The sequence below is a fragment of the Nomascus leucogenys genome, chromosome 1a (genome assembly GCF_006542625.1).
Source record: "Nomascus leucogenys isolate Asia chromosome 1a, Asia_NLE_v1, whole genome shotgun sequence".
In the NCBI taxonomy this organism is placed as follows: Eukaryota; Metazoa; Chordata; class Mammalia; order Primates; family Hylobatidae; genus Nomascus; species Nomascus leucogenys.
In genome coordinates this window covers 94,483,805-94,499,233 of record NC_044381.1, presented here as the reverse complement: position 1 = coordinate 94,499,233, position 15,429 = coordinate 94,483,805, and the positions used below count along the sequence as shown (strand labels likewise).

Sequence of the window (15,429 nt, the reverse complement as noted above, 5' to 3'; positions counted from 1 at the left end):
CCCAGAAGTAGGCTCAGGATCCATTCTCTGCGGCAGCACAATGTAGGTCAGATAGCATAAACGAATAGCTACTTATGAACACAATAGCTATTCTGTTATTGCAAGGTATCCACAACCACTACTACAAAGATTAACACCTTGCTTTGCTTGGGAAACAAACAAAAAAAATCATGGTCCTATTCAGCAGTTTCCCGATACAGGGAGAGTTTGCCCCTCCCCCAGTCAACAGGGCTGTTCATCCCTAGGAAGTGATTTGAGAGTTCTCCAAGGATTTAGGCTTTTCACTCCTCCAAAGCTTTCACAGCTTCTACCTGGCGGGGGTGCGTGAGGGGGGGCGTGGGGTGGGGCGGGTGGGAGGGGGCAAAGCTAAAAGTTCCTATGCTGCAAAGAGCCTGGTATTGGCAGAAACACCGGCGCGGCCTGCAGCCCCCTTAACCACAGTGCGTCCTTCCCCTTAGAAGTCTGGGGAAAGCAAATCCCTACGCCCAGCCATCACTTCCACTCTTGCGTTTTCAAAAGATCAAAAAACGGAAAGGACCGGCAGGTTGGCAAACCCCAAAGAGGGATCGCCCATCAGGTCGGCGTCCTTGGGATCTCAGCAGCCGACGACCCCAATTCAAACCGATCGTGGGAAACCCCAGGGAAAGAAGGTTCACTTGCAGAGAGAGGGACAGGATTACAGGGTGCAGGCTGCAGGGAAGTACCGGGGGGAGGGGGCCTGGTCGGAAGGACTTTCCAGCCACTCGGCGCTCATCAAAAAGTTCCCTGTCCGTGACCCCAGTGGCTCATCGCAGGGAGTTTCTCCGATGAGCCCCAGCTCAGGGTTTAGGCTTCTTTTTCCCCCTAGCAGAGGACGAAGCCAGTTCTCTTTTTCTGGTCTGACTGGCTTGGAAATTCCCCGAGCCTGACCCCGCCCCAGAGAAATCCCCAGCCAGCGTTTATAGGGCGCCGCGGCGGCGCTGCAGAGCCCACACCAGTCCGTGCCGCCGTCCCGCCCGCCAGCGCCCCAGCGAGGAAGCAGCGCGCAGCCCGCGGCCCAGCGCACCCGCAGCTCGCCCGCGCCATGTTCCAGGCGGCCGAGCGCCCCCAGGAGTGGGCCATGGAGGGCCCCCGCGACGGGCTGAAGAAGGAGCGGCTACTGGACGACCGCCACGACAGCGGCCTGGACTCCATGAAGGACGAGGAGTATGAGCAGATGGTCAAGGAGCTGCAGGAGATCCGCCTCGAGCCGCAGGAGGTGCCGCGCGGCGCGGAGCCCTGGAAGCAGCAGCTCACCGAGGACGGGGACTCGTAAGTGGCGCAGGCCTGGGGCTGGGGGTCGTCGGGAGGGCAGGACGCGCGCGGCCAGGGGTTGGGAGGCGCCGGGCCTGGAGCCCTAGCCGGGGGACCAGCGATGCAGCCGGGCGGGCGCCGCGGCGCCCCGGGGCTCCTGCACCGCCCTGAACGCTGCAGGGCTGCAGGGCCGCGCGGGTCACCGGCCCGACTTGGAGGGGCGGCGGCTGGACCCTGGTGGATGGCAGCGTCGCCACACGCCCCCTCCCCCCAGACCCGTCCTCTAAGCCGGGGGCGGGGCAGCAGCGGGGACGCGAAGTCCCCGGTTGCATAAGGCGGGGCGGGAGTTTCTGGCCGCTGGCGGGCGCCGAGCAGCCGGGAGGGGAAGTACAGGGCGTTCCGAGCTGGCGGGAGGGCGGGGCGGTCTGGCCGGCGCCCGCCGGGGCCGCAGGGGGAGGGGGGCGGAAAGTCCCTGGGCGCCTGCCAGGAACACTCAGCTCATAATAACCTCGCGGAAAACACCGCGGCCTCGGCCTCCAGAAACCCCGGCCTTGCGCAATCCCCCGCAGCCCGCGCCTCCCTGGGCCCCACGCGGTGCACTCACCACCCCTGGGGTTTTTCCCTCTCTTCCCCACAGGTTCCTGCACTTGGCCATCATCCATGAAGAAAAGGCACTGACCATGGAAGTGATCCGCCAGGTGAAGGGAGACCTGGCCTTCCTTAACTTCCAGAACAACCTGCAGCAGGTGCGCCGCTTGCCTGGCCCGGGCTCTGTCTGACCCTGGGACGTAGCTAATGTAGCAGAGTCACCCCAGATCCTTTCTGAATTCAGGGCTACTGAGCACCATTCACCCTCACCTTTTACTTCACGTCAGCCCACATCCTAGAGAGTGAAGGAAATTCCACTGGTTTGGTGAGGTCTTTATGACCCACCTGGAGCCTCTGCTATTCGCCAGCCCTCCCCCCCCCCGCCCCCCCCGTCTAGGAGGAGCAGCACCCAACCAGCAGACACGGGTTGAGGGGAACTCGGGGCGTGGGTTTGGTCCATGGCTTACCTTCTCTGGTCTCTCTTGCATTCGTAGACTCCACTCCACTTGGCTGTGATCACCAACCAGCCAGAAATTGCCGAGGCACTTCTGGGAGCTGGCTGTGATCCTGAACTCCGAGACTTTCGAGGAAATACCCCCCTACACCTTGCCTGTGAGCAGGGCTGCCTGGCCAGCGTGGGAGTCCTGACTCAGTCCTGCACCACCCCGCACCTCCACTCCATCCTGAAGGCTACCAACTACAATGGTATGTCTGCCTCCCTGCCCTGCCCCACCCCCTCGGAGGGCAGGTCACGTGGAGAAGGGGCAGGTGGGCCAACTTAAGGAGTCCGGGCAAGAGCTTAAACTCCCAACATTTGGAAGATTGAGAAAATATGTGTGCAAAGTGCCTATTGGATGCCTTTATAAAGTTCTTTCAGAACTCAGACTGTGGGTTCTTAAAATTCAGAAGATATGATTATTTGTCCCGTAAAAGAATAGGTGAAAGGAGTGAGGATTGAAACAGGTGGTTATACTTTTTTCCTTTTGTTCTTCCAGGCCACACGTGTCTACACTTAGCCTCTATCCATGGCTACCTGGGTATCGTGGAGCTTTTGGTGTCCTTGGGTGCTGATGTCAATGCTCAGGTTGGTGCTTCCTGTCTCCGATGCACTGAGTCAGGTTCCTCGTGCTCATGTTGTGAGCAGAAATTCCACACACAGCCATAAGCATCACAAATTCCTTTTGGTTTCAGGAGCCCTGTAATGGCCGGACTGCCCTTCACCTCGCAGTGGACCTGCAGAATCCTGACCTGGTATCGCTCCTGTTGAAGTGTGGGGCTGATGTCAACAGAGTTACCTACCAGGGCTATTCTCCCTACCAGCTCACCTGGGGCCGTCCGAGCACCCGGATACAGCAGCAGCTGGGCCAGCTGACGCTAGAAAACCTTCAGATGCTGCCAGAGAGTGAGGATGAGGAGAGCTATGACACGGAGTCGGAGTTCACGGAGTTCACGGAGGACGAGGTGAGTCTGTGAACTCCTTCGGCGCTCTAATGAGGTGCCATTCCCTTCACCCTCCCAGGCCGCTAGAGCTGCTCCTTATCAGAGGGCTATCTACATAATGAGTCTCTCAAATTTCTGTGCATAACCAGTATCCCAAGAATGTACCCCCCTCTTTTTTTTTTAATAGCTTACCCTTTTTTTAAAGAGAAGCATTAAAGGCAAACTCCCTCAGCCTATAAAGTTCATTATATTTGGGCTATGGAGAATGGAGTCCAAGAGTTATTTCCAGTAGGGGCCTCCCCATCCCAGTAGCTGGCAGAGCTCCGGAAGCTTAACGTGTCTTTTTTCCCCTTGTTTTCAGCTGCCCTATGATGATTGTGTGTTTGGAGGCCAGCGTCTGACGTTATGAGCACAGAGGGGCTGAAAGAACATGGACTTGTATATTTGTACAAAAAAAAGTTTTATTTTTCTAAAAAAAAAAGAAAAAAGAAAAAATTTAAAGGGTGTACTTATATCCACACTGCACACTGCCTGGCCCAAAACGTTTTATTGTGGTGGGATCAGCCCTCATTTTGTCGCTTTTGTGAACTTTTGTAGGGGACAAAAAGATCATTGAAATTCCAAGAAAACTTCTTTTAAACCTCACCTTTGTGGGGTTTTTGGAGAAGGTTATCAAAAATTTCATGGAAGGGGACCGGGCGCGGTGGCTCAAGCCTGTAATCCCAGCACTTTGGGAGGCCGAGGCGGGCGGATCACGAGGTCAGGAGATCGAGACCATCCTGGCTAACAGGGTGAAACCCCGTCTCTACTAAAAATACAAAAAATTAGCTGGGCGTGTTGGCGGGCGCCTGTAGTCCCAGCTACTCGGGAGGCTGAGGCAGGAGAATGGCGTGAACCCCGGGAGGCGGAGCTTGCAGTGAGCCGAGATCGCGCCACTGCACTCCAGCCTGGGGGACAGAGCAAGACTCCATCTCAAAAAAAAAAAAAAAAAAAAAATTTCATGGAAGGACCACATTTTATATTTATTGTGCTTTGAGTGACTGACCCCAGTGGTATCCTGTGACATGTAACAGCCAGGAGTGTTAAGCCTTTCAGTGATGTGGGGTGAAAAGTTACTACCTGTCAAGGTTTGTGTTACCCTCCTGTAAATGGTGTACATAGTGTATTGTTGGTAATTATTTTGGTACTTTTATGATGTATATTTATTAAACAGATTTTTACAAATGAGTTATCCTGATCATTTTCTTCAGGCTGCAGTGGGCCTCCTGTTCTGAAGTTCCATCCTCCGGCAGAGGTGGAGGTGGAGCATTGTGAGGGAGGAGGGAACTCCCAGCAGCTTCTCACACCTGACACCCAGCCTCCAGCAAAGCTTTGCAGGCACCCGGGGCCCAGTGTGTGGGAGGGAGGCTGTTGCAACGTTATAGGAAGTACCAGTCTCAGGCTTGGGGTGGAAGCATGCTGCTTGGCCTGTGGTTGGAGACCTCTCCATTGTCATTCTGTCATCCCCTTGATTTACACTGTTCCTGGACCCTAATTGCCAGTTAAGGAAATTATTTTGGCCAAGAAGAATATGCTGAATTCATATAGAGCTGGGAAAGATCTCACTAATACAGGAAGTTCCTAAGGACATAGGCTCAGAAATGGGATTGCACTGACATTTGTTAGCAGATGCACACCTCTGAGCCTCAGTTTTCTCTATTGTTAGCTGGGCTGTTGTGAAAATTACATAAGACAATCCACGTAAAATGCATAGCAGAGTGGCAGGCATGTGGCGCTAAAGAAAAACAAGCTGTTACACAACATCCTTTATGTTATACCAGGAGAAACAAGTCCAGAGAGAATGTCCTGTCCAGGGTCACCTTGCGGGAGAGGTAGGTGGTTAACATACTTCATACGTGCTTGTTTTGGGGTAGTTAAACATATTTTAAGAGCATTCAATCTCTTAAATCTATGTGTTTTGTTATTGACTGTAGTAGAAAAGTAATAAAGGCTTGAAGAGTCTTATCAGTTCAGTCTACTGATTGTACTGAATGATTCTACAGAAGCAAATGTCACAAGAAATCAGTAACGTGAAACTTGGCTTAGATGCTCTATCTTGAGGTTTTCATCCCTAAAATGGCTCTGTTGCCTAGGTAGAAGAATAAAGATGGGTGTACTAAAAGCCCAGACTTTACTGCTACATAATATAAAAAATCTGCATTTGTACTCTGTAAACATTTTCATTAAAAAAATTTTTTTGAGATAGGGTCTCACTCTGTTGCCCAGGCTGGGGTGCAATGGTGCAATCACAGCTCACTGCAGCCTCAAACTCCTGGGCTCAAGCGATCCTCCCAACTCAGCCTCCTGAGTAGCTGGGACTACAAGCATGAACCACCATGCCTGACCAATTTTATTTGTAGAGACAGGGTTTCTCTATGTTGCCCAGGCTGGTCTCGAACTCCTGGGCTCAAGAGATCCACCCACTGTGGCCTCCCAAAGCACTGGGATTACAGGTCTTTACAGGTCTGAGCCACCACACCCAGCCAAAACATTTTTGAGGAAAAAGTAAAGTTACTGCATTCTAGAAAATGCAGAGTAGTGTATAAATGCAATTCATGTCTTTGACTTATACCTAAGAAAAAATTATTACATTATCCCTTTCCTGATCGACAGTGTCAAAGTCAAAATAATATGGTCACCTTGGACCAAAAAGGAGCCAATATTTAGTGGTCTTCCACATATAAGGAGTGTTACTACAGACTGCTTAAAGCCAGTTCTGCCCCAATTCTTTTTCTTTTTTTTTTTTTTTAGATGGAGTCTTGCTCTGTTGCCCAGGCTGGAGTGCAGTGGCATGATCTCGGCCCACTGCAACCTCCACCTCCCGGGTTCAAGCGATTCTCCCTACCTCAACCTCCTGAGTAGCTGGGATTACAGGTGCCTGCCACCATGCCTGGCTAATTTTTGTATTTTTAGTACAGACAGGGTTTCACCATGTTGCCCAGGCTGGTCTTGAACTCCTGACCTCAGGTGATTGCCCACCTCAGCCTCCCAAAGTGCTGGAACTTCAGGCGTGAGCCACCGTGCCCAGCTCTGCCCCATTTCTGTAGCCTTAGTCCATCTGGAACCCAGCACTGGCGGTCCCTCTAATCATCTTATTCTCTGTCAAAGTGCCTGGGTTCTTCACTGAAATTCCTTGTCCATCCCCAAGCACCTCAACACGGGTGTTAAATGACCTACTACAGGAATTAGGTCAGTTGGTTCAGCTCTCAGCTAAGTGGGAGAGGTAAGATGGGAGTGGGGTGATATCCTCACCCTTATTCTCAAAAGAACAAAGGTTGGAAACTTGGCTCCCCAATTTGGGAACGATGCCCTTAGTACTTTCTACTCAGTCAAATGTGACTCTTCTTCCTTCTGTAAAGGGGTTAAATTTGTGCCAATTCACCCATACACTGTCTCTAGTTCTGTGCTAGGTTGTAGAAACAAGACAAAGAAAGCTGTGTGCCACCCCCTCATCCGCAGCCTCCTTAGCGCCCAGCTCTTGCGTAGGGGCGTCACCCTCCATGGTCAAGCAAGGGTGGGCCCCTTCTCGCCCACTTGGGCCCAGTCTCCCACCTTTCTAGGCTTCAGCTTTTCTTCTTTCTAGGTCCTAAACCTCGGAAAAGGTTCTGTCATCTGCATAAACCTCAAGGTAGCTGGGCCCAGTTAAGCACTGAAGGCTGCCCCGGTTCCTTACTCTCTAGCTCTTCTCCCTATTTCTCATCCCCCCCCGCCAACTGTGTGTGTGTGTGTGTGTGTGTGTGTGTGTGTGTGTGTGTGTGTGTGATAGGGTCTCACTCTCTTGCCCAGGCTGGAGTACAGTGGCATGATCTTGGCTCACTGTAACCTCCGCCTCCTGGGTTCAAGCAATTCTCCTGCCTCAGCCTCCCGATTAGCTAGGACTACAGGTGCACACCACTACACACGGCCAATTTTTATATTTTTAGTAGAGATGGGGTTTCACCGTGTTGGCCAGGCTGGTCTCGAACTCCTGACCTCAAGTGATGCACCTGCCTCGGCCTCCCACAGTCCCGGGATTACAGGTGTGAGTCACCACACCCAGCCCTCCCTGCTTTTCTTTTCTTTTTGTTTTAACTTTGTTATCTTTCTGTCCTGCCTGTTGGTTGGGTAACTGGAGCCTGGAGTTCCCTAAAGGAAAATTTTAGAAGGGAAACATTCTAATCTGTAGAAAATCTTCAAATTCCTAAGCAAACAAGAGCAAAAGATCTCAAAGCAAACAGGCCAGCAGACGGAGAGCCTTCTTTAATGCACTTTGATTTCCTCCAAGAAGTTACAGATCGTGTGGGGACAGGTAGGACTAAGAGTGCCTAGATAACGGGGAAGTGATATGAGGGGGAAATAATACATCACATCACCAACTTCCTTGAATTCCTTCTGCCTGCCTTATCCATCAGGATACATTTCCTGTAGAGGCCACGTGTACCAAGTCCTTCCAGAAAGTAAGGATTTTTCTTTAAAGAGGGAACAAACTAGTCTGAGCAATCTGAAGACCTTCCCCTGGGGCCTGGAAATTCAGAAGGCTGGGAGCTTGGGTGGATTTGCATGGAAAGTTCAATTGCTACTGGAAGTGATTAAGTGGTGACAGAATTGAGTCTGTCAGATGGGTCTTCCTTCCTCCCGACTTCCCACCCCCGCACCCACCCACTCCCCCACCCCCGGCTTTCTGCCAGATTTTCATTAACTTGCCTTAAGTGTAGCTGAAATTTCATTTGGCAAGAAAAGTCTGAGTTGTGGAACTCCAGTCTGAAACATGCCCAAGAAACATTCCCCAACCTCTGGTGCCTGGACAAGAATATCCTAGGCTGTTTCCCCATTGAAAGAGAGCATTACAGAAACTGAAACTGGACCTCACCTGTGTTTCCCTCCTAGAGAAGTACGATTCTCCATCCCATTCCTTCATTTGCATCAAAAAGAACTATTCTCCAGGCCTCCTGCCAAGGGCTGGAGACTCGAAGAGGAATAAGCCACGGCCTCTGCCCCTAAGAGCTCCTTGCTTAGGTGGAGAGGGAGACAGACAACCACACGGAAAGGCGTGCTGAGATGAAAGCCCACAGCACGAGAGCTGAGCCCAGGCACCGGCGCGGAGTGGGGGTGGGAGAGACGGGTCCAGAGCTCATATTCCAGTTAGCTATTTACCTGCCAGTACTATATTATCTTAACCCATGCCCCAAGTGACTGTGGCAGGCACCCTTTTCACAGGGGGCAGGAAGTATGACCCAGCATCAGCCAATCTGAGTCATTGAAAAGTAGGACTGGACCCTGAACACTGACATGAAAATAGGGCCAAGGCCCTCAAACCGGCCAGCAATCCAGGTAAATGTGACCAGGTGCGGGGGCTCATGCCTATAATCCCAGCACTTTGAGAAGCTGAGGCAGGAGGATCATTTGAGCCCAGGAGGTCAAGATCAGCCTGGGCAATATAGGGAGAGCCTATCTCTACAAAAAAAATACATTAAGGCCGGGCGCGGTGGCTCACACCTGTAATCCCAGCACTTTGGGAGGCCGAGGCAGGTGGATCACTTGAGGCCAGAAGCTTGAGACCAGCCTGGCCAACATGGTGAAACCCCATCTGTACTAAAAATACAAAAATTAGCCAGGCATGGTGGTGCATGCCTGTAATCCCAGCTACTCGGGAGGCTGAGGCAGGAGAATCGCTTGAACCCAGGAGAGGGAGGCTGCAGTGAGCTGAGATTACACCACTGCACTCCAGCCTGGGCAACAGAGCGAGACTCTGTCTCAAAAATAAAAACATATATATATACACACACACACACACATACACACACACACACATATATATATAAATATAAATGTATATACATATATAACATATAATATGTATATACATATATAAATATATATAATATGTGTGTGTGTGTATGTATATATATATATATATGTTTAAAAAAGAAAACAGCAAAAAATACCCAGCTAAGTGTAATAACAGAGATGGCTGACACAGTACAAGGCCAAAGGCATAATCATCAGGGCTCCAAGAAAGGAACAAAATCCTGAAGGAAATGTACTTGAAGGCTGGAAACCTGGTTTTATTTTTTTATTTTTTTTGAGACAAAGTTTCACTCTTGTTGCCCAGCCTGGAGTGCAAATGGTGCAATCTCGGCTCACTGCAACCTCTGCCACCCAGGTTCAAATGATTCTCCTGCATCAGCCTCCTGAGTTGCTGGGACTACAGGCATGTGCCACCATGCCTGGCTAATTTTGTATTTTTAGTAGAGATGGCATTTCTCCATGTTGGTCAGGCTGGTCTTGAACTCCCTACCTCAGGTGATCCGCCCGCCTCCGCCTCCCAAAGTGCTGGGATTACAAAGCGTGAGCTACCGCGCCGGCCGGAAACCTGGTTTTAAAATGAGCTTATTTGTACCTGTGGTAGGAGATTGCTGCGGTGTGCAGGTTGGCCCCTGACTAAGCATCGGAACTGGAAGGAGTGGAGAGGCAGCTGCTCCCTCTCTGTGACCGAGTCCCCACTGCCCATACTGGAATATGAGAAGCCTTAACAAGCAGTTGACTAAAATGCTTCAGAGAAAATCTTAATAATAATTTCCCCTTTAATATTGCTATCATTTCATATATTTTTAAAATTTCTTAAGTATAACCTATATGAAAAAGTCATCTACTTAAAGGTAAGTGTTTATTTACTTATTTTTTTTGAGACAGAGTCTTACTTTGTCACCCAGGCTGAGGTGCAGTGTCACAATCACAGCTAACTACAGCCTCGACCTCCCAGGCTCAGGTGATCCTCCTACCTCAGCCTCCCAAGTAGCTGGGATTACAGACGTGTGCCACCATACAGGGCTATTTTTTGTATTTTTTGTGGAGAGGGGGTTTTGCCATGTTGCCCTGGCTAGTCTCCAACTCCTGGACTCAAGCTATCCTCCCACCTCAGCCTCCGAAAGGACTGAGATTACAGGTATGAGCCACCACGACTGGCCATCAAGGTAAACTTTTAAAAAACTTTTAAATTGGCCGTGCGTGGTGGCTCACGCCTATAATCCCAGCACTTTGGGAGACTGAGGCCAGAGGATTGCTTGAGCCCAGGAGTTCGAGACCAGCCTGGGCAATGCAGTGAGACTCTGTCTCTACCTGTTTATGTATGTATTTATTTAATAATATAAATAAAGGTTGGGCACAGTGGCTTATGCCTGTAATCCTAGCACTTTGGGAGGCGGAGGCGGGCAGACCACCAGAGGTCAGGAGTTCGAGATCATCCTGGCCAACATGGTGAAACCCCATCTCTACCAAAAATACAAAAATTAGCCAGGCCTGGTGGTACGTGCCTGTAATCCCAGCTACTTGGGAGACTGAGGCAGAAGAATCACTTGAATCCAGAAGGCGGAGGTTGCAGTGAGTGGAGATCCATGCCATTGCACTCCAGCCTGGGCAACAAGAGTGAAACTCTGTCTCAAAAAAAAAAAAAAAAAGAAAAAAAGAAAGTCAGCCTGAGTCACACAGCCAGTAAATGGCAGAGCCAGGCTCTAGGTCTATATTCCTAACCTGGGGATAAAGCAGCTTCCAGACCAGTCACACTGGCTCACTCCTGTTATCCCAGCACTTTGGAAGTCTGAGGCGTGCAGACTGCTTGAGCCCAGGAGTTCGAGACCAGCCTGGACAACACAGTGAAACCCCATCTCTGCAAAAATACAAAAAATTAGCTGGGAGTGGTGGTGCGCACCTGTAGTCCCAGCTACTCGGGAGGCTGAGGCGGGAAGATTGTTTGAGCCCAGGAAGTGGAGGTTGCAGCGAGCCAAGATGTTGCCACTGCACTCCAGCCTGGGCAACAGAGCAAAACCCAGTCAGGGAAAAAAAAAAAAAAAAAAAAAAAAAAAAGGCAGCTACCAAGCACACACAGGAATTAACAAAAGTGTTTTCAGGTCATCAATCGTCAATATGTTCCTTATGTATCTGTTGCTATACTACCAAAATTGGGCAAATATTACAAAGGATGGTTTGAATTTCTGATGTTTTATGTTAATGGAAATACTGTCTCATGGAAACTATATAAGAGTGCAGAAAATGCAAGATCTGAGACCTCAGGAGGCCCCAGTAAACTGAACAATCCTCTGGGACTCAGACAGATCCTACTTCATCTCCTCTGAAATCTTTTTTTTTTTTTTGAGACAGTCTTGCTCTGTCACCCCAGCCTGGAGTGCAGCGGAGCGATCTCGGCTCACTGCAAGCTCCGCCTGCCGGGTTCACGCCCTTCTCCTGCCTCAGCCTCCTCAATAGCTGGGACTACAGGCACCCGCGACCACGCCAGGCTAATTTTTTGTATTTTTAGTAGAGACCAGGTTTCACCTTGTTAGCCAGGATGGTTTCGATCTCCTAACCTCGTGATCCGCCCGCCTCGGCCTCCCAAAGTGCTGGGATTACAGACGTGAGCCACCGCGCCCGGCTGAAATCTTTAACTATTGTTTCATACGGTGCTAAATAAAGGAAGTGAGGCGCGTCTACTTCAGGAGTTTCCAGTTGTGTGGTCTGGGTTTGGTTCTCACCGAGGCTCAGGTCTACGCAAAGTCACCACATTAAACATTTTGGTCAGACTTTTAAAAGCGCCACAGTATTTTAATATTGATCTCTGGGGATGCCCCAAACAAACAAGCAAATGCAACTTTTTTTTTTTTTTTTTTTTTGAGACGGAGTCTCGCTCTGTCGCCCAGGCTGGAGTGCTGTGGCACGATCTCTGCTCACTGCAAGCTCCATCGCCCAGGTTCACGCCATTCTCCTGCCTCAGCCTCCCGAGTAGCTGGGACTACAGGTGCCCGCCACCACGCCCGGCTAAATTTTTTTGTATTTTTAGGAGAGGTGGGGTTTCACCATATTCGCCAGGATGGTCTCGATCTCCTGACCTCGTGATCTGCCCACCTCGGCCTCCCAAAGTGCTGGGATTACAGGCGTGAGCCACCGCGCCCAGCTGCAAATGCAACTTTTTAAGGATCAATGAATGAACTTCTTTCAGGTGAAGCGTTTTAGTACCAACTCAGTTTTAAGCTGATTTTTAACATTCTCCTTCGCAGGCCTTCCCACCTCCGTCTTTGAGAGGCAATTTCCCAAGGCAGGACCTTGCCACGTGGCCCACTGTATGTTTCCTAGCTAGCTGGCTCTATAGACTCTTCCGTGTACATAAATTCAGTCATTCTTTTCTCAAAACATAGAGTAAACCTCTGATTTGAAAGAGACTCAAGCCTTAGATACACAAATATCCTGCAATCTAGAAGTCAAATGGGAGTGGAAGCTTTCATGTCTTAGAGGCTAGAACCTGGAATAACAGTACCCCCAGCAGACTTACCATGAAGGGCTCTGTCTGTGTGTGCACAACTTCCCAGGCCTGATATGTGTGCAGCAAGGATGTCCTCAAGTGGCTCTCGTGCACGTTGCCCTCCACCCATGGTCCCCACAGCCGGACCAGCTCCACACACAGGGAAGGATGGAAAGGACACCCAGAGCCAACCTGGCCCTGGGACCTCCCCTCCTGGCTTTCACGGCTCCTCAGATTGGGTCAGTCACACGGAAAGGATTTTCTGGAAGGAGCGCACCAGAATTTCTGTTCTGGAAAGACGGTGGAAGGCAGAGCTGAGTTCATTGCTTATGGAGGGGAGAGAATAGCCCCTGCACAGAGCCTCCAGCGCGGCTGCCAGGGGAAGTGGAGAGGCTAGGATCTCACTGAGAATTTCAAGATTGGTTTAAGGAGGGCCTTTCAATGCAGGGGCTTGCTTGGGATTGGGGGAGATCATGATATAGTAGTTTCAGGTTGGTGGAAACAGCTAGGCGAGGGGTTTGAAATGTCTCAGGTGTGAAATGTCTGTTGATGCTTCTATTAAATAAAGCTCGCCTATTAAAGAGTTGATGGGCCTCTTGGGAAATTCCTGTAATAAACAATGAAGTTATTTGCCTGGGCAAGAGTCTCTTGGAATAGTAAAGTTATTGTACCAAAGACAACGGGAGAAAAAATGTCATGTTAATGCAGACAATAAACTTGGGGGTGGAAGGGGATAGTTTCTGCCTCAATCTGACTAGTCATTAGGCCTAAAGACCTGAGGGCTAGGACACATGTCAAGTATCTTTCAATACATTTAAAAAGTTAAAAATTCGGAGGTAGGAGCGATGTGGGCTGGGAACGCCTGGCGCGCCGCACTCTTCTGGGGGCCCCGCCGCCGCCGCGCACAGTCAGCGCTGGCCCAGCTGCGTGGCATTCTGGAGGGGGAGCTGGAAGGCATCCGCGGAGCTGGCACTTGGAAGAGCGAGCGGGTCATCACGTCCCGTCAGGGGCCGCACATCCGCGTGAACGGCGTCTCCGGAGGAATCCTTAACTTCTGTGCCAACAATTACCTGGGACTGAGCAGCCACCCTGAGGTGATCCAGGCAGGTCTGCAGGCTCTGGAGGAGTTTGGAGCTGGCCTCAGCTCTGTCCGCTTTATCTGTGGAACCCAGAGCATCCACAAGGATGTAGAAGCAAAAATAGCCCGCTTCCACCAGCGGGAGGATGCCATCTTCTATCCCAGCTGTTTTGACGCCAAGGCCGGCCTCTTTGAGGCCCCGCTGACCCTGGAGGACGCAGTCCTGTCGGACGAGCTGAACCATGCCTCCATCATCGACGGCATCCGCCTGTGCAAGGCCCACAAGTACTGCTATCGCCACCTGGACATGGCCGACCTAGAAGCCAAGCTGCAGGAGGCCCAGAAGCATCGGCTGCACCTGGTGGCCACTGACGGGGCCTTTTCCATGGATGGCGACATCGCACGCCTGCAGGAGATCTGCCGCCTCGCCTCTAGATATGGCGCCCTGGTCTTTGCGGATGAATGCCATGCCACTGGCTTCCTGGGGCCCACAGGACGGGGCACAGATGAGCCGCTGGGTGTGATTGACCAGGTCACCATCATCAACTCCACCCTGGGGAAGGCTCTGGGTAGAGCATCGGGGGGGCTACACGACAGGGCCTCGGCCCCTGGTGTCCTTGCTGCGGCAGCGCGCCCGGCCCTACCTCTTCTCCAATAGTCTGCCACCTGCTGTTGTTGGCTACGCCTCCAAGGCCCTAGATCTGCTCATGGAGAGTAACACCATTGTCCAGTCTATGGCTGCCAAGATCCAGAGGTTCCGTAGTAAGATGGAAGCTGCTGGCTTCACTATCTCGGGAGCCAGTCACCCAATCTGCCCTGTGATCCTGGGTGATGCCCGGCTGGCCTCTCACATGGCGGATGACATGCTGGAGAGAGGCATCTTTGTCATCGGGTTCAGCTACCCCGTGGTCCCCGAGGGCAAGGCCCGGATCCGGGTACAGATCTCAGCAGTGCACAGCGAGGAAGACATTGACCGCTGCGTGGAGGCCTTCGTGCAAGTGGGGCGACTGCATGGGGCACTGCCCTGAGCTCTGGGTAAGGACGAGAAGAGCCAAGGTCCACCTACTGCCACAGGGTCAACGGAGGTTTTTGATCAGCCCAGACCACAGGCTCTGAGCCCTGAACCAAAGTCCCAGAGCTGGGCTGGGATGTGGCCTGTGCTGAGGGCTGTGAGAATGTGAAACAACAGTGTGAAAATTGGCTGTGGCAAAAAAAAAAAAAAGTTAAAAATTCAGGAAATGGACCCATGACATTGTTGGGGGTCTGCTAAACAGGACAGGGAGCGTGGAGGAGGGATGCATTAAAAAACAAGCCTTGGGCCAGGCTGGGTGGCTCACGCCTGTAATCCCAGTGCTTTGGGAGGGCGAGGCGGGCGGATCACAAGGTCAGGAGATCGAAACCATCCTGGCTAACACGGTGAAACCCCGTCTCTACTTAAAAAAAACAACAAATTAGCCGGGCATGGTGGCGGGTGCCTGTAATCCCAGCCACTTGGGAGGCTGAGGCAGGAGAATCGCTTGAACCCAGGAGGCGGAGGTTGCGGTGAACTGAGATCACACCACTGCACTCCAGCCTGGGCGACAGAGCGAGACTCGGTCTCAAAAAACAAACAAACAAAAAAATAAGCCTTACCTGTTTTAGAATCTCTCTTATCACTGCCAAGCCGTAGCTCCAATCCCACCACACTATAATTCACACTGCAGAGGACCCAGGTAATCCAGCTATGGGTGAATAATAATGG

The 15,429-nt window shown here is 51.3% G+C and overlaps 1 protein-coding gene and 1 pseudogene across 2 annotated transcripts; both read left to right on the top strand.

Annotated features, from left to right (window-relative positions):
• The first annotated feature begins 520 nt into the window (after nucleotides 1-520).
• Nucleotides 521-3,781, top strand: NFKBIA (NFKB inhibitor alpha). The gene is made up of 6 exons (XM_030813483.1): nucleotides 521-1,290; nucleotides 1,910-2,018; nucleotides 2,355-2,565; nucleotides 2,856-2,944; nucleotides 3,052-3,321; nucleotides 3,662-3,781. Exons 1-6 carry the CDS (start codon nucleotides 1,064-1,066, stop codon nucleotides 3,707-3,709), a joined length of 954 nt encoding a protein of 317 aa, XP_030669343.1. The 5' UTR covers nucleotides 521-1,063; the 3' UTR covers nucleotides 3,710-3,781.
• Nucleotides 3,782-12,217: 8,436 nt separating this feature from the next.
• Nucleotides 12,218-14,910, top strand: LOC100599008 (annotated as a pseudogene). The gene has a single exon (XR_004030190.1). The product of XR_004030190.1 is annotated as a 2-amino-3-ketobutyrate coenzyme A ligase, mitochondrial pseudogene (transcript).
• Nucleotides 14,911-15,429: the final 519 nt, after the last annotated feature.

Excerpts from the sequence above, each read along its gene's own strand:
- NFKBIA (XM_030813483.1), top strand. The coding sequence starts at position 1,064 with ATGTTCCAGGCGGCCGAGCGCCCCCAGGAGTGGGCCATGGAGGGCCCC. Across the intron at positions 2,566-2,855 it reads GAAGGCTACCAACTACAATG|GCCACACGTGTCTACACTTA; the intron begins GTATGTCTGCCT and ends TTGTTCTTCCAG. Across the intron at positions 2,945-3,051 it reads GTGCTGATGTCAATGCTCAG|GAGCCCTGTAATGGCCGGAC; the intron begins GTTGGTGCTTCC and ends TTTTGGTTTCAG.